Source organism: Myxine glutinosa, chromosome 14, assembly GCF_964187855.1.
Source record: "Myxine glutinosa chromosome 14, kmMyxGlut1.1, whole genome shotgun sequence".
Lineage (NCBI taxonomy): Eukaryota > Metazoa > Chordata > Myxini > Myxiniformes > Myxinidae > Myxine > Myxine glutinosa.
Window position 1 is genome coordinate 37,416,574 of NC_136274.1, and position 21,664 is coordinate 37,438,237.

Genomic DNA, 21,664 nt, shown 5'->3' on the forward strand with positions numbered 1-21,664 from the left:
GAAATAGACATCTAACATTGGCATTAAACAATTCCACCGCATGCATGTCAAAATGGCTGGCCCTTGTTCAGTCCGATTTAAAATACGTGTTTTATTTTTAGGTTAAAAGCTCCATTCACGGGCTGTATAGGCCTGTTTATAACCAGGCCTCAAATGAAGCAAAAAAGCACTGAAGAGATCGAGAAGTGAAGAAAAGGAAGAATAATCTAAGGGTTTTTCAGGAAGTGGAAAACCTGCCTTTTGAAAGGGGGAAGAATACAGTCACGTGAAAAAGTAAATACACCCCCATGTAAAGTTTTGACTTTTTCAACATATTTCAACATACAGCTATTTGATCTTCATTTCAACAATATTGATAGATAAAGGTGATATAATACAACAAATATCATGAAACATTTACATTTTGTAGTCCATTGTATAATTTAAATAAACACAAATGCAAATTTTGCATGTGGAAAAAGTAAGTACACCCCTACATTTATCACTACTTCAAATACCTAAAATTAGAATCAAGTGCACCAGCTCAGGTGAAAATGATTGGAACATCGTTGGAGAGGATCTTGGAGGAACCTGTCTTATTTAAACCTCAGACATTTAGTTTGGTTTGCTCTTTGTTGTTGAAGTGTGCGGCGTCACCATGCCTATATCAAAAGAGCTCTCTGAGGCCTTCAGAAAGAAGGTTATAGATGCCTACGAGTCTGGGAATGGGTTTAAAAAGATCTCCAAACAATTTCAAATCAATCATTCGACTGTCCGGAAGATCATCTGCAAGTGGAGAAGATTCCAAACAACTGCCAACTTGTTCAGGCCAAGCCGCCCCAGCAAGTTCAGCCCGAGAGCAGACCGCAAGATGCTGAAAGAAGTCTCAAAGGACCCCAGAATGTCATCACGGGACCTACAGGTATCTCTTGGCACTGTTTATGTCAAAGTGCACGAGTCTACCATTAGAAAGAGGCTGCACAAATTTGATCTACATGGGAGGTGTGCCAGGAGGAAACCTTTGCTGTCCAGAAAGAACATCAGGGCAAGACTGAAGTTTGCCAATGAACACCTAGGCAAAGAACAGCACTTCTGGAACAATGTGCTCTGGACAGATGAGTCAAAGGTAGAGCTATTTGGCCACAGTACCAGAAGACATGTTTGGCAAAAACCGAAGACAGCATTTGACCACAAGCACCTGATACCAACTGTAAAGCATGGTGGTGGAAATATTATGGTTTGGGGCAGCTTTTCTGCATCAGGGCCTGGGCAGCTCACCATCATAAAATCCACTATGAATTCTTCATTGTACCAGAGGGTGCTTGAAGATAATGTGAGGCCATCTGTCGGAAAGTTGAAGCTCAACCAAAGGTGGACCTTGCAACATGACAATGACCCTAAACATACCAGTAAATCCACCAAGGAATGGCTGAAAAGAAAGAAATGGAGGGTTCTAGAATGGCCAAGTCAAAGCCCGGATCTAAATCCCATCGAGATGTTGTGGGGGGATTTGAAACGAGCTGTGCATGCAAGAAACCCTCAAACATCGCACAGCTGAAAGAATTCTGCATCGAGGAGTGGGCAAAAATTTCTCCCAGTCGATGTCAGAGACTAGTAGACAGTTATAAGAAACACCTACTTGAGGTTGTTTCTGCCAAAGGGGGCAATACCACCTATTCGAGCCAAGGGTGTACTTACTTTTTCCACATGCGAAATTTGCATTTATGTTTATTTAAATTATACAATGGACTACAAAATGTAAATGTTTCATGATATTTGTTATATCACCTTTATCTATCAATATTGTTGAAATAAAGATCAAATAGCTGTATGTTCAAATATGTTGAAAAAGTCAAAACTTTACATCGGGTGTACTTACTTTTTCACGTGACTGTATAACTGTTCGGAAAGACACGAGAAGGTAAATAATTCCAGAGCTTAGAGGTGAAGGGAAAGAAGAAAACATCATAACGACCCACTCTTGCGTTCCCAATGGTCACAATCATCATGTGACATTGTGGCTGGCCGAGTATTTTGCCGGTTGAGTTTTGAGGTCAGATTAGGAGAGTTGACAAGTCGGATTGGTTGAGACTCGAGTCTGTCTCGTAAGTACGTGGAGCTGAAACCTCCCCAGATGTGAGGGCAATATTTCACACAAGGATGAATCATTCCTTCATATAATCGGAGCACTGTTCAGACGAGAAGCTTTCAACATCTGAACAGGACTCTCAGTTTCCTAGAGGTAGACTTAGAGCAAATACTACTACTACAACTACTACTACGACCACCACCACTACCACGATGGTGGTGGTGGTGGTCGTAGTAGTAGTTGTAGGCATACTTGTAGTAATACCACTACCCCTACCCTCCCTTTCATTGGCAGCAAAGACAGGCAGGACTTTGGATATTCTTCACACATTTAAATTGTGGTTTATAAGAAAATGAAAGGAAAGAGAGAATGTAAAGGTATGGAATGAAAATGATTAGGATAAGTGTATGATACATGCGAGAAAGTGAATTTAAAGCTAGCCCAGTAGCTTAGTTTGCGTGAAACAAAGTAAGACCAGCAATTCTGACATGAAGAGTGTAACATTATTTCGGGCACCACTTTAACTCTCCGAAGTCAGGACGGTAGTACTGTGCTGTGGTTGCTGTATACAGTGTTTTACTACCCCAGGTGGTTGCTGTATACAGTGTTTTACCAAAAAAAAGTAATGTAAAAACCACAACGGCACTTGGTAGAGCGCGTAATCTCACCTCACATGCTCATTCTGAACAAAAATACCCTCGTTAACTGAACACGCTACTATTAGGGCTCATTGCTATTATGGCCCATATACCCTTATCATCCATGCACCATATTAGGTCACATACATTGCCATTATCCATATCTTTATTGATTGATTATTAGGATATTTAACAGACACATTGTGCGCATTAAGGCTAAGTTTTCAATGAAGATCGACGTGAAGAAAAATTCAAACTTTATTCCCCATGGCTAGTCGATAATTTAAATGGAGTTTGGCATCACTCTGTTAATCGGTTCTAGAGAAGAACATTAGTTACGTTTTTATTTTCGATCCCATATGGCCACCAGACCACGTGACCGATGACATCGTAAATTTAATCAATCACTTACATTGGGTCGTAGGTCAGATATTTGAAGTTTTAGATTTTTACCTCCAAAGGTGGATTTTTACCTCCTTTTTACCAAAGGTGTATGGAGGTTATGTTTTCACCCCTCTCTGTTTGTCTGTCTGTAAACAAGATATCTAAAAAAACTTGTGGACCTATTCAAACGAAATTTGGCAGAGACATAGTGTATATGACATGGACGAAATGTTTCGATTTTGGTGAAGATCCGGATTCCGATCCGGCTAGTAGGAATTTGGTAAGTGATTCTTCACCATTGTGAGATATGGCCAAAAATTATATACACAAAGAATTAAGTTAAGCACCCCTACACAACGAATTAAGGTAAGCACCCCCTAATATATATTCTTTGTGTATATGTATACATTGGCATATATTCTAAGGTATGTGAGATCAAATAATGATTGGTATGACATTAGCAATTATCCATTGATGAAATTGAGTGATCAAAGTGAAAAAAAGTGATTGGTTGAGTCAGTGATCCGATCACGTGGGTCCTACACACGTTATTGACGCAAAGATCGCTAGAGGTCTTCTCAGAACAATGACTGTACGTTAGAAAACATAAACGTCATCCACACTGTCCGTGATGGACCTATAGCTCCATACTTAAATTGAGGTGAAAATATGCCTAAAATTCCCAAAAAATTTCAACTTAAATTATTCAGAATATAATATTGAAAACGGCATGATTGTTATGTTTTTATGTGACCATAATATCACTTCTCCAGAAAATATAGCAATATCATGGGTATATTACACTGTTTTGACGACAACAAACTTGTAATGTGCGAGGTTGTAAAAAAACGGGGGGGGGTGCTTAACTTAATTCTTTGTGTATATATAGCAGGATATCTCAAAAAGTTATGGACGGATTTGGACGAAACTTGGTGGAGGGGTTATGTGTGTGACAAGGACTAATCGATTCGATTTTGGTGAAGATCTGAATATAGATTCGGATACGAGAATTATTTAAATCTTTTTAGGTGATTCTTCACCATTGAGATATCGGGCGAAAAGCAATATATAACATGATATTTGAAAAGTTATGGACGAGTTATGACTAAACTTGGTGGACGAGTTGGTTAGGTGATGAGAACAAGCCGATTAGATTTTGGTCCAGGTCCGAATCCAGATCCGGCTTTTCGGTGGGATACAAAACATAAACTTCAGCCTGGCGGAGGTATGCGCTCTACCGAGTGCCGTTCTAGTTCATATATGGATTTTGATTCAACCAATTATGTCTGAAATTCCACTTCACCAATGATGTCATCATTACCATCTTATATGCCCCATGGGGAGTTGATGCCAAGTTTCAATTTTTTTCGTTGAATGATTTTCAGCGAAGATGTCTAAAAAATGTTCCTGTAATCCAATATGACTGCCATAGCATGTGACCTATGAGATAAGAGTTAGCAATGAAATATTCTCCATGGGGAGTCCCTCCTATGTTTAAAGTTTCGCGTTTGTTATACAAGCGGTTACAAAATCCATGGACACACACAGACAGACAGAGACGTTATGATAGTCTCGCAACCCCTTTGGGTCGAGACAATCAATGTGAACCTTTATACATAGTTTGAAAATTGTTCGCATTTTGTTTCTCAATTTGCTTTCCTACTTTCTAACAAATATGAATATTTTACCTACGATGCTGTTTTTGTACGGGTCAGAATGTAACAGATTGGATTAACAGTCCCTTCAGAGTGTTTAAGTGACAGTAGGACAGATAAAGGACAGACATTACACACATGATGTGAAGAAGAAAAAGAAAAGGAAGAAGAGGAGGATTGCACCGTTCTTTGCTCCAGGTGGTTGAGAGAAACTGCTGTGACAACAAACGCAACTCATTTTTTTCATGTGGAACTACCGTGACGTCATTATTAGGTCCCGTTGCCCTGAACAAACAGAGTGCCCTGCTCTTACACACTGATGATCACGACTGTCACAACCAGAAAAGTAGTCGTCGGTGTGCTTGCCAAAGGTAGACCAACAAAATGATCGTTGTTGATACGTTCCTGAAAAATTCAAAACAATTTTAAAGTTGTTATTAATTTTTATTTATTTAATCTTTTCTTCTCCTCATTCTTCATCAAGGTCTTTAACGACTTTAATATTTTGTCTATACTTGAGTATGTTCTAGTTCATCCATCATCATTGGTGAGGGTATTCTAAAATATTATTTTGCTTGTCTTTAAGCTCCTCATCTTCTTCCTCGTCCTCTTTGTATTGTCTTCCTTTTCTCTTTTTTTTTTTTTTTTTTTTTTTTCCCCTTCACTTGATCTTAATCATGGGAAATTTCTCTGCAACTCATTGTTTAGTCCAGCCTTGCAAGGTGAGCGATGGAGGATTGAGGGAGCTGGATATTTGGGGACTTGTCACAACTTGGATGTGGGGGTGGGGGTGAGGGGGATTTTGTGGGTGGTGAGGTGAGAGTGAGGAGGAAGCTTGTAAAGGAGCTGAGAGAGATGGCTTCGGACGGTTTCAGAAATGTGCAGGCTGCCTTGCGAAGGGAGAATTCGTTTTTCCGGATGCCTTGGTATCCTGTCGATTGTTCAAAAAACTGGGAGGGTTTATGGGGAGATGAGAGTCATGGAGGTAGAAGGCAAGGAGGAAAGGAGCTGAGAGTTGGAAAATGAGAATCCGAAGATTTATTTGTTTATTTTTTCTTACCAAGCAGAAGAATATCTTTGTGTGGGTATTTCACTCGACGTTTGACCTATCATGATTTAACCATTGTTATGGTGTGTGGATTGAAACACAATATGCATCATCAGTTGGCCAGGTGAAATTGAAGTACATGGCTCATTCTCCTTTATTTATTTTTGTCTTTTGGTTTATAATGCGATGCATCCATACAGGCCAGGCCTGCTTTCTGAAGGAAACAAGTTCTCCCGATAGGATAGTCTTCGTTAAAGATCAAACACGTATTGCTTATTTCGTCACAAAAGCACATCCTTGGAAAGCTGCATTTCTTGGAATTTAATTGGAGTATTTTAAACTCAATTTATTGGACTATTTTATTTTTCCAAAAGCTTTCATGTAACATTTTGCTCTTGTGCGACGAGGTCATCAGAGGTTAAACTCAACCTGTCCAGAGCTAAACATATCCGTGACAATTGTGCACTTATTCTTGTTTGAAAAACGTGCGTAACGGGGTGCTGTGACATTAGAATACCTTCCTCCAACTTCCCTGTTGTTCCCTTTCGGTGTGCGGACATGCAGTTTCAGCGGACAACCTCAAGAAAAGCTTGGTCGTCATGGAGCGTCAAATCCAACAAGTGGAGAATGAAATAAAAGTATCGCCAGCACCCGATGGCAGCAACGACAAGTTTGTGGGAAAGATGACAATATCCTTTTTTGGGGGAAGTCATTGCTTTGTTTTCGATGTTGGGGGAGAAGAGGAAGGGAATACTTTAGAGCTATTCTTAGGTCATCACTGCTGCCAACACCATTGTGGTATAACTTATGGCCTTTGAAACGTATGAAAAGCTAACCTATGCCTCCTTCCTATTTAAACCTTTCATTCCGAGTTGTTTTTCTGTCATTGGATGGCTTATAGAGGTATGCACACAATATCTTGGGGAAATACATCAGAAGCTTCCAAATGGGAAATTGCGACCCAAAGCACCGATTTCGCTTAGTGACCCAGGAAGGAAAAATAAAAACCTCAAACACCAATCCGTTTTCACCGACCCAATGTGTTCCCGCTTGCCTGAGTAGCCTGGGAAGGGTCCACCTTTCCCTGCTAGCTCAGATGTCAGATGAAATGCACCGTGCTGGGCTGGCTACGCCTAAGTCGAGGAAATGCGCTCATTCGCGGCATGTATACTTAGCTCTGTATGGCCACTCCCTGCCATTGGTGCTGAGATGTGCTTTCACTGATGCGATGGCAACCCGGAAACCACGTAGCTTTTGTTAGATATCTCTGCATATTCCTGAGCAGGCAATGGTCAGGGCCAATTCATCTTCTTCGCTTTCTCGCTGAATATCTGTACGATTTTGAAGAGCACTGGGGCCGAACATTTAATAGATCCATGTTCCAATGGTAATCCATTTCACCCTTCGTAGAAAGATACGAAGTGGAATTTAGTATTGAGTTATAGAAAATCAAAACAAAGTCAAACGAAACCCTGCCACTCCCACACCGCCTCTCCTCATTCGCCCCCTCCACCATCAACGACAAATATAAGGCCAAAGTTTCAGCCACAATGTCACCTTCATCCAGAATGGAAACTATAAATGTCATCTGATAGCTCACCGAGTATGATACGTGAGCATTCTTGGATTCGACATGTGACCAATAAATCCCTTCAAATATTTTGCTCATGATAGGTGTGTTGAAGCGCAGTACTATCACGTAGTATATTTGGTTGGTAGTTGCCACCTGAAATGCAGGTTTTAGTTGACGGGTATAATAAAGTGATTTCACCAGTTTATTTCTTAGTTATCAGTTATCATTCAGTTTCACTTAGTTTCTGCTGGGCTCTTGGAAGCTGAAGGCCGCATTGGGCTTGACGGTAGAGAATCGAAAGGAGGCCGTCTAATCTGCTCGCCTCACGCTTGTTGTGTCTTTGACGCGCGGTGTTCGACACCGCCATTTTGAACCACTTCCCGCATGAGTGGCTACCCCAGTTTCAACAGCCGCCAAACTCCTGAAAGTACTCTTTGGGACGTCAAGCTAAGTGCCGGCTGAAGGGGTTTATTTTCATTTTATCTTTCCCTTGACGCCGCCCCCCCCCGCCCCCCCCACCCCCCAGAATTTCCATGTTTTAAACGTTTCCCGGTGTGTACCCTGGATAAGAATAGGTACACCGTATTCCTGCGTGTCGTAAAAGACGACTAAGAGGGTTGGCGTCAGGAAGGGCATCCGGCCATAAAAACATTGCCTCAAAAAGGGAACCATGACAATTACAAGTACATATGGGCAGGGTACAGCCCGAAGTGGAGATCGGTTTCTGAGGTTTGGGACATGGAATATAGGGACAATGACAGGGAGATCAGGAGAAGTGGTGGAAGTATTGGTCAGAAGAAGAGTGGGCATATGTTGTGTGCAAGAGACGAGATGGAAGGGAAGTGGTGTGAGAATGGAGAAGGGTAGGCAGGGACAGAAATACAAGTTTGTGTGGCAAGGGTGCCTGGAGGGCATGAATGGTGTTGGTGTCCTGTTTTCTGAGGAGTTTGTAGACAGTGTGGTGAGTGTGACGAGAGTGAGTGATAGGTTGATGATGGTGAAAATGACGATTGGAAAGCTCTTGGTGAACGTCATCTCGGGATATGCTCCGCAGGTTGGTCGAAGCGATGAAGAAAAGGACAAGTTCTGGTGTGCGATAGAGAAGCTGATGGAAAACGTGAAAGATGAGGAAGTTGTTGTGGTAGGAGGAGACCTAAATGGACACGTGGGAAGGAGTATGGATGGTTTTGACGGAGTTCATGGGGGTTACGGATATGGTGTGAGAAATGGAGAAGGTGAAAGGATTTTGGAGTTTGCTGATGGAGCTGATTTGTTGATTTGTAATACTCAGTTCCAGAAAGAGGATAATAAGCTTGTTACATACACGTCAGGTGGGTCGACGACAACCATTGACTACCTGATGGTGCGTAGGCGAGATAGGGGGCACCTCCGGGACACAAAGGTGATCCCGGGGGAGGAGGCTGTTTCACAGCACCACTTGGTTGTCTGCGACGTAAGGGTGAAAGGTGCGAGGAGAGCTCGGCGGGTGAAGTACCAACCGAGAATGAAGGTGTGGAGGTTGAAAGAGGTGACAGTAAGGGAGGCATTAAAAGAGGGGCTGAGTAGGGTCGAGGATGATGTGGTTGAGCTTGAAAGTGGTTGGATGTTGATGAAAGCTAGTCTGTTGGGAGCCGTTGGGGAGGTATGTGGATGGACAAAAGGACCACCGAGGCACTCGGAAACATGGTGGTGGGATGATGAAGTTGGAAAGAGGATGGACGAGAAGAGGAAGAAGTTCAAGGAGTGGCAGAAGGCGAAGGGTACGGGAGCAGCAACAGCAGAGCATGAAAGTTATAAGGCAGCCAGGAAGGCTGCAAAGAAAGAGGTAGCAAAGGCGCAGGAGGCATGTAGGAAAATATTCGGAGAACGCTTGGATTCGGAAGAGGGTCAGAAAGCAGTATTCAGGATTGCAAAGCAGATAGCGAAAGAGAGGTGTGATGTGATGGGGGTGAGTTGCTTGAAGGATGAAGTGGGACAAATCGTTGTCGACCCAGATGGAATTAAAGGAAGATGGAAAAGATATATGGAAATGCTGTTGAATACAGAGAATAAATGGGATGGCAACATAGATAGTAACCCAGTTTTAGGACCGGCAGAGAAGATAACTGAGAAGGAAGTTGAGGAAGCGATAAAAGCAATGAAGGGTAGAAAAGCGGGAGGGCCAACGGGAGTTGTGGGAGATATGTTGAAGGCAGCAGGAAGTTGGGGTGTGAAGAGAATGACAGAGATCTGTAATCTGGTGGTGAAAGAAGGCCGCATTCCAGTGGATTGGGAACTGAGTACCCTCGTCCCTCTATACAAGGGGAAAGGTGACCCTCTGGAGTGTGGCTCGTACCGAGCGATAAAGTTATTGGAGCATGGAATGAAGGTATTGGAAAGGGTGTTGGAGAGGAGGATAAGGAAGAAAGTGAAGATCGACGAAATGCAGTTTGGATTCATGCCAGGAAGAGGAACGACAGACGCGCTTTTCATTGTGAGGCAGTTGCAGGAGAAGTACATGGAGAAGAGGAAGAAGTTGTTTCTTGGGTTTGTTGATCTGGAGAAAGCATTCGATAGGGTACCACGCAAAGTATTGACTCGGGCATTGAGGAAGTTAGGAGTGGAGGAATGGTTGATCAGAGTGGTAATGGCAATGTACAAAAGAGCGCGCACAGCTGTAAGGACGAAGGACGGGAACAGTGGTGAGTTTGAGGTGAAGGTGGGAGTGCATCAGGGGTCGGTACTAAGTCCACTACTATTTGTAGCTGTGATGGAGGTGCTGGCTCAGAACGTAAAGGAGGGTTTACCGTGGGAGTTGTTGTATGCAGATGATCTGGTGCTGATTGCGGAAAGTATGGATGGACTGAAGGAAAAGATGAACACGTGGAAGGAATGTATGGAGACAAAAGGTCTGAAGGTGAATATCGGAAAGACGAAGGTGATGGCAAGTGGTAAAGCATGTGGAAAGGGAAGTGGCAAGTGAGGTGGAAAGAACTGGGAAGTGGCCCTGTGCTGTGTGTAGGAAGGGTGTCTGAGTGAACTCCATTCAATGTACAATGTGCGCTGAGTGGGTTCATCAAAAATGTAGTGGTCTGAGAGGGTCATTAACCAGTGTGGCAGCTACATTCGAATGTAAGGTGTGCACAGAGGGAGCTGCAGATGGAGGAAATGTTGAGTTGGATCTTGGAGACGGCGTGAAGCTGGAAGGTGTGAAAACATTTTGCTACCTCGGAGACATGCTGAATGGAGAAGGTGGATCAGATTCGGCAACGGTTGCTCGAGTGAGATGTGCATGGAAGAAGTTTCGGGAACTGAGTGGCGTGCTGATGATGAGGGGAGTGTCGTTGAAGCTGAAGGGAAAGGTGTATGCTGCATGTGTGAGAAGTGTTATGATTTATGGGAGCGAGACATGGGTAATGAACGTAGAGCAGCAACGAAGGTTGGAAAGGGTGGAAATGCGAATGGTTCGACGGATGTGCGGAGTATCGTTGAGAGAGAGGAAGACAAATGATGAATTGCGAAAGATGATGGGAATAGAGCCTGTGATTGATGCTGTGAAGAGGAACAGGTTGAGATGGTTTGGTCATGTGTTGAGGAAGGATGAAAGTGACTGGTTGAGAAGAGTGGTGGAAATGAATGTAGAAGGAAGCAGAGGACGGGGAAGATCGAGAAAGACTTGGCTAAAGATGGTGGAAGAAGAAATGCGGGCAAGGGGGTTAACAAGGAGAGATGCAGAAAATAGAGCAAAATGGAGAAGATTGTCATGGGGACTGCAAGGCTAACCCCCGCTCTAGCAGGGAAAATGGCCTTTAAAATGCATGTTGTGTTGTTGTTATATTTCTTAGTTATCAGTTAAAGCTACTGCAATGAGATTCATGATGAAGTTTTGCAGAAAATCCAACGATGGTGTCTATGTGGCAATTTTCTCAATGTTTGAAAAAATGTTCTTGAAGTCCACCATAAATAAGGTGGTTGGCCCGTTTTTGGCCCTATTTTAATCTTTAGAAATTGATGTTGTTTGTCACCATTTTTGTAAGACTCGTGCATGAGTTTGCACATAAATCGCATGTTGAGCAGACATTAGGTGACATCATTGTACTTTTACGTGAATTACAAGGGAATTGATATACAGTGTACAAATCAAATGGGAAGTGTGTGTGTGTGTGTGTGTGTGTGTGTGTGTGTGTGTGTGTGTGTGTGTGTGTGTGTGTGTGTGTGTGTGTGTGTGTGTGTGTGTGTGTGTGTGTGTACACACACACACCTAAAGACTTCTGGGAGACTGCATGTCCCTGGTGACCTCATGCCTAATAGGCAGAACCTGTACAAATGTTTAGCCAGAAGAGCCTTTAACATATATATATAATATATATATATATATATATATATGTATGTATATATATATGTATATGTATATATATATATATATATATTGTTGCGGATATGGGACTTGGCCTCCATATCCGCTTGTAAATATTCCCCTATTTCCCCAATACTCCCCAACTATCCCCAATCCCCCATTCCCTAGTCCCATTGTCTGTAAACAACACTCTGTAGAACCGACCTTCCCCTTCTTCCCCCATTAAATGTCGTGCCCAGGTCCACCGTATCTCACGTAGACAACTTTCGGACCTCTTGCTAGTTATTCTTAGTCTATGTCAGTTAAGGACTCGTTTCCATTAATTCTGACTCTTCGTTGCACCAGAATGTGATTGTATGGCACCAGTAGTGAGTTTAGGACCTCCCCATACCTCCTCCCATCTTCCCCATGAAACAACAACTACAACAACGGCGTGCGGGGAGTGTGCGTCCTCACACCGGCTTGGTTAGCCGCCATTGACCATGCGCTCCGACGGGGTTACCACGAAGGGGCTCACTGTCAGCTCCTCGTCAAGGGCGGAGCCCGGTAACCCCCCGCACCCAATAAGAAGGGCGGACCGATTCCATCTGGGGCGGAGCTAACGAGCCGAGGGCGTGTCACTCCCCGCCGGATATACGCAGCGACTTACCGGACGTGACGTCAGATGCGCCTCAGCCACGAAAGAGAACCAAACGCCACCTCCGAGCGCTGTGAGACCTCCCGCATCTCTGGACCGGACCGGGTCGATTCTGTCCCTGAGCCAAGAGTGCACCTTGAGCCATCGACTACCCGCTTTTCCTTGCCATCAATCCCCGTGTGAGTCAGTCTTGTCCCGTTTATCTGTCGTCTGTCGGGGCTAAGATAAGACCGTGTTTAAGTGCCCACCTTTCTATGCTGTCTCTCTTGTCTTTGTAATCTAACCTTCCGCAATATTATAACCTCCTCCGGAGGTCTTGAGAACCGTACCCCTGGTGTCGTGTCATTTTAACCCAGCCGTTGTGTCCTTTTCCTCAATTGATTTAGCGTAGCGCGACTCGGCCAACGTTCGAGTATAATCGGGTAAACTGTGCAGACGCGGCCATACCAAACCGCTCGGTAAACTAACATCCACAACCGCGTCTGTAACTATATATATATATATATATATATATATATATATATATATATATATTAGTATCTGTAATTTGGTTATCCAACCCAATGAGCGAACGTCATGACGTCATCGCCACGCATCTCCGCATTGCCTGCCAAGCTCCTGAGGGGCCATCCAGCAGTGCATCATTATAGATCTTAAATTCAGATACTGTCACAAGTGTATGCAAAACTCACAGTTACCGACCTGGTTTTACCCTTGTTGGGGCTTCATCAGGGCAACACAGTGAGCCCTTCCATACACTTGTGACTCTGAAAACCTTGCGGTTTTTATATGTCATTATGCGACTTCATACCATCAGTGGGGATCCACTGCATTGCCCACAGAATCTTGTTTCTCACAATCTGAGAGTCCTTTAGGTGGTGTTTTACAAACTCCAAGAGGGCTTTCATGTGTCTTTCACTGAGGAGAGGCTTCCGTCTTGCCACTCTGCCATAAAGCCCAGATTGGTGGAGTGTTGCAGTGATGGTTGCCCTTCTGGAAGTTTCTCCCATCTCCACACAGGATCTCTGGAGCTCAGCCAGAGTGACCATCGGGTTCTTGCTCACCTCTTTTACCAAGGCCCTTCTCCCCCGATTGCTCCGTTTGGCCGGGCGACCAGCTCTCGGAAGAGTCCTGGTTGTTCCAAACTTCTTCCATTTAAGAATTATGGAGGCCACTGTGCTCTTGGGAACCTTCAATGCAGCAGAATTTTTTTTTTTTGTAGGTTTCAGGGTATGCGGGTGTCTTCTGATACCTCAGGGGGGTGGATGTCCCTGCCTTGCATGATCCCAGGTCACCTGTGGGCAAGGTGTAGTACCTGTCAACCCACCTTACCAGGTTAACGGTCCGCAGCCATGCGGTTTCAATGGCAGATGGCTCTGCACATCTGGTGGATGAGAGTCCAGTCGACTCCATCAGCATGGGCAGAAGAGGGTGAATTCCCCAATGGCGAGCAGAGAGACGGAGAAGAGTGGCGACCCCGTCTATACCACACACTTACCCGTGTGTACCAGCCATAGAAAGGCAATATGATGGCATACGCCGTCATTGCCCAAGGAGACTCGACATCATATATACAAACTGAACATCAAAAGATACTTATCACTTTCATTTTTTGAAATGTGCAGCTTTACAAACACGTTTCTTCAATTGTAATGGCTGATTATGTAACGGAACGTTCACTTCAATCACCTGGTTGATCAACAATGGCATGCTTGAGTGGTTCTGTGTAGGGATCTTTCCCTTTAAATAATGACCCTCATAATGAAATCCTTCAGTTCTTGTGGTTAGACATTCATTTACTGCTGTCTATAGTCACTCTAGAGGCTTCTGACAGGGAAAACAACAAGAAAATTCAGATGCCACACCTGACATCTGAACAACGTTTAAGGGAAATTGAGATGCTTGAGGCTGGTGTAAGCTAGCGAACAATTGCCCAACGTCTTGGTTGCTCACAGCCTGCAATTTCCAACCTGGCCAGGCGTTACGGTGAAACTGGAACTGTGAATGATGGTCCACGAAGATGAAGACCACGGGTAACCACCCCAAACCAAGACTGCTGTATTGTGCTGCAGCATCATTGTGATCGTTTCCGCCCTGCGACGCAAACAGCTGCAGTGACAAAAGGTCGCCACAGCAACCACATCAGTGTCTCTACTGTGCGGAGGCGCTTGAGAAGTCGGGGCCTGGTGGCAAGACATCCTTGCAGAGGTCCAGTGTTGAACGCAGTGCATCGGCGGAACAGACTAAGATGGTGTCTGCAGCATCGCTGCTGGACATAGCAACAGTGGAGTGCAGTCTTGTTCAGTGATGAGTCCAGATTTTGCCTCCATGCTGCTGATGGGCATCAACGGGTATGGTGCAGAGGTGGGGAAAGGTATGCATCATGTTGTATTCACCAGATCAATTGTTTGGGAGGACCCAGTGTGATGGTATGGGCCGGCATTTCCACCCGTTTCAGGACACCTCTGGTCGTCATCGAAGGCAATCTCACTAGTCAGCGTTATGTCAATGAAGTTTTGAGACCTCATCTGCTGCCATTTCTCCAGGCTCATCCTGACATCGCAGTTTTCCAGCAGGACGATGCTCGACCCATGCTTCTCGCCTGACCACCAACTTCCTCCAGGAACAGGGTGTTGAAGTGATGCCTTGGATGCCTTATTCCCCTGACATCAATCCCCTTGAGCATCTATGGGATAAGCTTGGTCGACGTCTTGCATCGAGGAGATCAATGGCTGTCAATCGGCAAATGCTCATTCAAGGCTTGCAGGAGGAGTGGGACAGACTTCCCCAGGACCGCATCAGACGCCTGGTACAGAGCATGCGTCGGAGGTGTACAGCCTGCATCACACCTCAGGAAGGACACACACGATATTGAGGACTGCTGTCATTGTCCTTGACTGTTAGGAGTGTTGTGTCCATTCCTGTGTCATTTTGTTTTGACTGTATTCAGGTGCGTGCCTTTGTGTTGCAGTGCTGTGACTTTTGTTGCACCACCCCTTGTGATCATGCTTTTTGCTTTTTTGTGATTGAGGCAACCTCTTGTTTATTGACATGTGTTTAGTAAAGATAGCTGAACTTTACCTCTGTGTTCAAATATTTTTCATTTTTGCGTGGAGGATTTCAATGAGTGTCCTTCTAAATATTTGATGTTTATTTGGATGTTGAGTATATATATAATTATATATATATGTATGTATACCTTGGGTATCTAGCTTGGGTTTAATTCCCGACCCAGCAAAAACCATCTTGGTGTTTTTCAGGCAGGGTAATTCTTCAATGTAGTTATAAAATGTGATCTCTACAATTCTTCTCACTGCTCGTTGGCTTGTAACCTTTTGACTTGATTGACGTGACCAACACAAGATGCTATTTCTGATATTTCCTTGACCTTGGCTTCTCATCAGCCCTCATGCTACCTTCCTCCTACAAGGAGGCTGGTGGCACTGAAGGGTTGTGGAGCGAGGAGCCACATCATCACGATTTCCTGAAGACCGCACGTGATACATATTCTCGCCTTGACATCTTGCAGAAGAACCTTGTACATAAGTACAAGGAACTTACGACTTATTTCGCAATCGATCCCTCAAAAGTGGAAATGGAAGAGTTATTTGGAAGCTTGAGCGAGTTTCGTTGTTCTTTCCAGGTGAGGAGAGTAACAGAGGGGGTGAGGGAAAGGTACAACTGGGTAGGTAGAGTGGATTTCAGGATGAATCATAACCTACTTTCCTTTGGTGACCTTTGGCTCACAGCAAGCTGTAAACGAGAATGTGAAACGACGTGAGACTGAGGAGAAGATAAGACGGGCACAACAAGTTCGTGAACGGGCTGAGAAGGAACGTCGAGAAAAGCAACAGAGGCGTAAAAACCTACAGGGGATCGACGGGGCGGGTGAGTGCACCCATGTTAGGGGTCCAAGGGTCGGGGACTTCATCAAATTTTGTTAATTAAATCGTTCTAACAGAATCCTTCCTGCTTATGTGCTGTTGACCCAGAACGGTATGGTTATGGTTATGGTGACCTCGTTAGCAGATGTGAAATGTTTTCCTTTGTTGAAGAAACTTGCTAGATTAATTAAACTTCATCAGTGAAACTTGATAGATTAATTAAACTTCATCAGTGAAACTTGCTAGATTAATTAAACTTCATCAGTGAAACTTGCTAGATTAATTAAACTTCATCAGTGAAACTTGCGAGATTAATTCAACTTCATCAGTGAAACTTGCGAGATTAATTAAACCTAATCAGTGAAACTTGCTAGATTAATTAAACTTCATCAGTGAAACTTGCTAGATTAATTAAACTTCATCAGTGAAACTTGCTAGATTAATTAAACCTAATCAGTGAAACTTGCTAGATTAATTAAACTTCATCAGTGAAACTTGCTAGATTAATTAAACTTCATCAGTGAAACTTGCTAGATTAATTCAACTTCATCAGTGAAACTTGCGAGATTAATTAAACTTCATCAGTGAAACTTGCGAGATTAATTAAACCTAATCAGTGAAACTTGCTAGATTAATTAAACTTCATCAGTGAAACTTGCTAGATTAATTAAACTTCATCAGTGAAACTTGCTAGATTAATTAAACCTAATCAGTGAAACTTGCTAGATTAATTAAACTTCATCAGTGAAACTTGCTAGATTAATTAAACTTCATCAGTGAAACTTGCTAGATTAATTCAACTTCATCAGTGAAACTTGCGAGATTAATTAAACTTCATCAGTGAAACTTGCGAGATTAATTAAACCTAATCAGTGAAACTTGCCAGATTAATTAAACCTAATCAGTGAAACTTGCTAGATTAATTAAACTTCATCAGTGAAACTTGCTAGATTAATTAAACCTAATCAGTGAAACTTGCTAGATTAATTAAACCTAATCAGTGAAACTTGCTAGATTAATTAAACTTCATCAGTGAAACTTGCCAGATTAATTAAACCTAATCAGTGAAACTTGCTAGATTAATTAAACTTCATCAGTGAAACTTGCTAGATTAATTAAACTTCATCAGTGAAACTTGCTAGATTAATTAAACTTCATCAGTGAAACTTGCTAGATCAATTGAACTTCATCAGCGAAACTTGCTAGATTAATTAAACCTAATCAGTGAAACTTGCCAGATTAATTAAACCTAATCAGTGAAACTTGCCAGATTAATTAAACCTAATCAGTGAAACTTGCCAGATTAATTAAACTTCATCAGTGAAACTTGCTAGATTAATTAAACTTCATCAGTGAAACTTGCTAGATTAATTAAACTTCATCAGTGAAACTTGCTAGATTAATTAAACCTAATCAGTGAAACTTGCCAGATTAATTAAACCTAATCAGTGAAACTTGCCAGATTAATTAAACCTAATCAGTGAAACTTGCCAGATTAATTAAACCTCATCAGTGAAACTTGCCAGATTAATTAAACCTAATCAGTGAAACTTGCTAGAGTAATTAAACCTAATCAGTGAAACTTGATAGATTAATTAAACCTCATCAGTGAAACTTGCTGGAGTAATTAAACCTAATCAGTGAAACTTGATAGATTAATTAAACCTCATCAGTGAAACTTGCTAGATTAATTAAACTTCATCAGTGAAACTTGCTAGATTGATTAAACTTCATCAGTGAAACTTGCTAGATTAATTAAACTTCATCAGTGAAACTTGCTAGATTAATTAAACTTCATCAGTGAAACTTGTGAGATTAATTAAACTTCATCAGTGAAACTTGCGAGATTAATTAAACCTCATCAGTGAAACTTGCCAGATTAATTAAACCTAATCAGTGAAACTTGCCAGATTAATTAAACCTAATCAGTGAAACTTGCCAGATTAATTAAACCTAATCAGTGAAACTTGCTAGATTAATTAAACCTAATCAGTGAAACTTGCCAGATTCATTAAACCTAATCAGTGAAACTTGATAGATTCATTAAACCTCATCAGTGAAACTTGCTAGATTAATTAAACTTCATCAGTGAAACTTGCTAGATTAATTAAACTTCATCAGTGAAACTTGCTAGATTAAATAAACCTCATCAGTGAAACTTGCTAGATTAATTAAACTTCATCAGTGAAACTTGCTAGATTAATTAAACTTCATCAGTGAAACTTGCTAGAGTAATTAAACCTTATCAGTAAAACTTGCAAGATTAATTAAACCTCATCAGTAAAACTTGCTAAATTAATTAAACCTCATCAGTAAAACTTGCTGGAGTAATTAAACTTCGTAAGTGAAACTTCCTGGAGTAATTAAACTTCGTAAGTAAAACTTGCTAAAGTAATTAAACTTCATCAGTGAAACTTGCTAGATTAATTAAACTTCATCAGTGAAACTTGCTAGATTAATTAAACCTAATCAGTGAAACTTGCTAGATTAATTAAACTTCATCAGTGAAACTTGCTAGATTAATTAAACCATCAGTGAAACTTGCTAGATTAATTAAACCTAATCAGTGAAACTTGCTAGATTAATTGAATTTCATCAGTGAAACTTGCTAGATTAATTAAACCTAATCAGTGAAACTTGCCAGATTAATTAAACCTAATCAGTGAAACTTGCCAGATTAATTAAACTTCATCAGTGAAACTTGCTAGATTAATTAAACTTCATCAGTGAAACTTGCTAGATTAATTAAACTTCATCAGTGAAACTTGCTAGATTAATTAAACTTTATCAGTGAAACTTGCTAGATTAATTAAACCTAATCAGTGAAACTTGCTAGATTAATTAAACTTCATCAGTGAAACTTGCTAGATTAATTAAACTTTATCAGTGAAACTTGCTAGATTAATTAAACCTAATCAGTGAAACTTGCTAGATTAATTAAACTTCATCAGTGAAACTTGCTAGATTAATTAAACCATCAGTGAAACTTGCTAGATTAATTAAACCTAATCAGTGAAACTTGCTAGATTAATTGAATTTCATCAGTGAAACTTGCCAGATTAATTAAACCTAATCAGTGAAACTTGCCAGATTAATTAAACCTAATCAGTGAAACTTGCCAGATTAATTAAACCTAATCAGTGAAACTTGCCAGATTAATTAAACCTAATCAGTGAAACTTGCCAGATTAATTAAACCTAATCAGTGAAACTTGCCAGATTAATTAAACTTCATCAGTGAAACTTGCCAGATTAATTAAACTTCATCAGTGAAACTTGCTAGATTAATTAAACTTCATCAGTGAAACTTGCTAGATTAATTAAACTTCATCAGTGAAACTTGATAGATTAATTAAACCTCATCAGTGAAACTTGCTAGATTAATTAAACTTCATCAGTGAAACTTGCTAGATTAATTAAACTTCATCAGTGAAACTTGCTAGATTAATTAAACTTCATCAGTGAAACTTGCTAGATTAATTAAACTTCATCAGTGAAACTTGCTAGAATAATTAAACTTCATCAGTGAAACTTGCTAGATTAATTAAACTTCATCAGTGAAACTTGCTAGATTAATTAAACTTCATCAGTGAAACTTGCTAGATTAATTAAACTTCATCAGTGAAACTTGCGAGATGAATTAAACCTAATCAGTGAAACTTGCCAGATTAATTAAACCTAATCAGTGAAACTTGCCAGATTAATTAAACCTAATCAGTGAAACTTGCTAGAGTAATTAAACCTAATCAGTGAAACTTGCCAGATTAATTAAACCTAATCAGTGAAACTTGCCAGATTAATTAAACCTAATCAGTGAAACTTGATAGATTCATTAAACCTCATCATTGAAACTTGCTAGATTAAATAAACCTCATCAGTGAAACTTGCTAGATTAATTAAACTTCATCAGTGAAACTTGCTAGATTAATTAAACTTCATCAGTGAAACTTGCTAGAGTAATTAAACCTTATCAGTAAAACTTGCAAGATTAATTAAACCTCATCAGTAAAACTTGCTGGAGTAATTAAACTTCGTAAGTGAAACTTCCTGGAGTAATTAAACTTCATAAGTAAAACTTGCTAAAGTAATTAAACTTCATCAGTGAAACTTGCTAGATTAATTAAACTTCATCAGTGAAACTTGCTAGATTAATTAAACCTAATCAGTGAAACTTGCTAGATTAATTAAACTTCATCAGTGAAACTTGCTAGATTAATTAAACCATCAGTGAAACTTGCTAGATTAATTGAACTTCATCAGTGAAACTTGCCAGATTAATTAAACCTAATCAGTGAAACTTGCTAGATTAATTAAACTTCATCAGTGAAACTTGCCAGATTAATTAAACTTCATCAGTGAAACTTGCTAGATTAATTAACTTCATCAGTGAAACTTGCCAGATTAATTAAACTTCATCAGTGAAACTTGCTAGATCAATTGAACTTCATCAGCGAAACTTGCTAGATTAATTAAACCTAATCAGTGAAACTTGCCAGATTAATTAAACCTAATCAGTGAAACTTGCCAGATTAATTAAACCTAATCAGTTAAACTTGCTGGATTAATTAAACCTCATCAGTGAAACTTGCTAGATTAATTAAACCTCATCAGTGAAACTTGCTAGATTAATTAAACTTCATCAGTGAAACTTGCCAGATTAATTAAACTTCATCAGTGAAACTTGCGAGATTAATTAAACTTCATCAGTGAAACTTGCTAGATTAATTAAACTTCATCAGTGAAACTTGATAGATTAATTAAACCTAATCAGTGAAACTTGCCAGATTAATTAAACCTAATCAGTGAAACTTACCAGATTAATTAAACCTAATCAGTGAAACTTGCCAGATTAATTAAACCTAATCAGTGAAACTTGCTAGAGTAATTAAACCTAATCAGTGAAACTTGATAGATTAATTAAACCTCATCAGTGAAACTTGCTTGATTAATTAAACTTCATCAGTGAAACTTGCTAGATTAATTAAACTTCATCAGTGAAACTTGCTAGATTAATTAAACTTCATCAGTGAAACTTGCTAGATTAATTAAACTTCATCAGTGAAACTTGCTAGGTTAATTAAACTTCATCAGTGAAACTTGCTAGATTAATTAAACTTCATCAGTGAAACTTGCTAGATTAATTAAACTTCATCAGTGAAACTTGCTAGATTAATTAAACCTAATCAGTGAAACTTGCCAGATTAATTAAACCTAATCAGTGAAACTTGCCAGATTAATAAAACCTAATCAGTGAAACTTGCCAGATTAATTAAACCTAATCAGTGAAACTTGCCAGATTAATTAAACCTAATCAGTGAAACTTGACAGATTAATTAAACCTCATCAGTGAAACTTGCTAGATTAAATAAACCTCATCAGTGAAACTTGCTAGATTAATTAAACTTCATCAGTGAAACTTGCTAGAGTAATTAAACCTTATCA

General features: G+C 40.6%; 1 protein-coding gene across 3 annotated transcripts in view; it reads left to right on the top strand.

The window, feature by feature from the left end:
* LOC137439629 (protein diaphanous homolog 2) overlaps window positions 1-21,664 on the top strand; it is a 132,414-nt gene that overhangs the window by 100,645 nt on the left and 10,105 nt on the right. For all 3 annotated transcript variants that reach the window (XM_068135569.2, XM_068135571.2, XM_068135570.2), the window contains 3 exons: window positions 6,358-6,482; window positions 15,818-15,982; window positions 16,089-16,227. In XM_068135569.2, coding sequence (XP_067991670.2) covers window positions 6,358-6,482; window positions 15,818-15,982; window positions 16,089-16,227 — 429 coding nt within the window. The remainder of the gene's footprint in view (window positions 1-6,357; window positions 6,483-15,817; window positions 15,983-16,088; window positions 16,228-21,664) is intronic.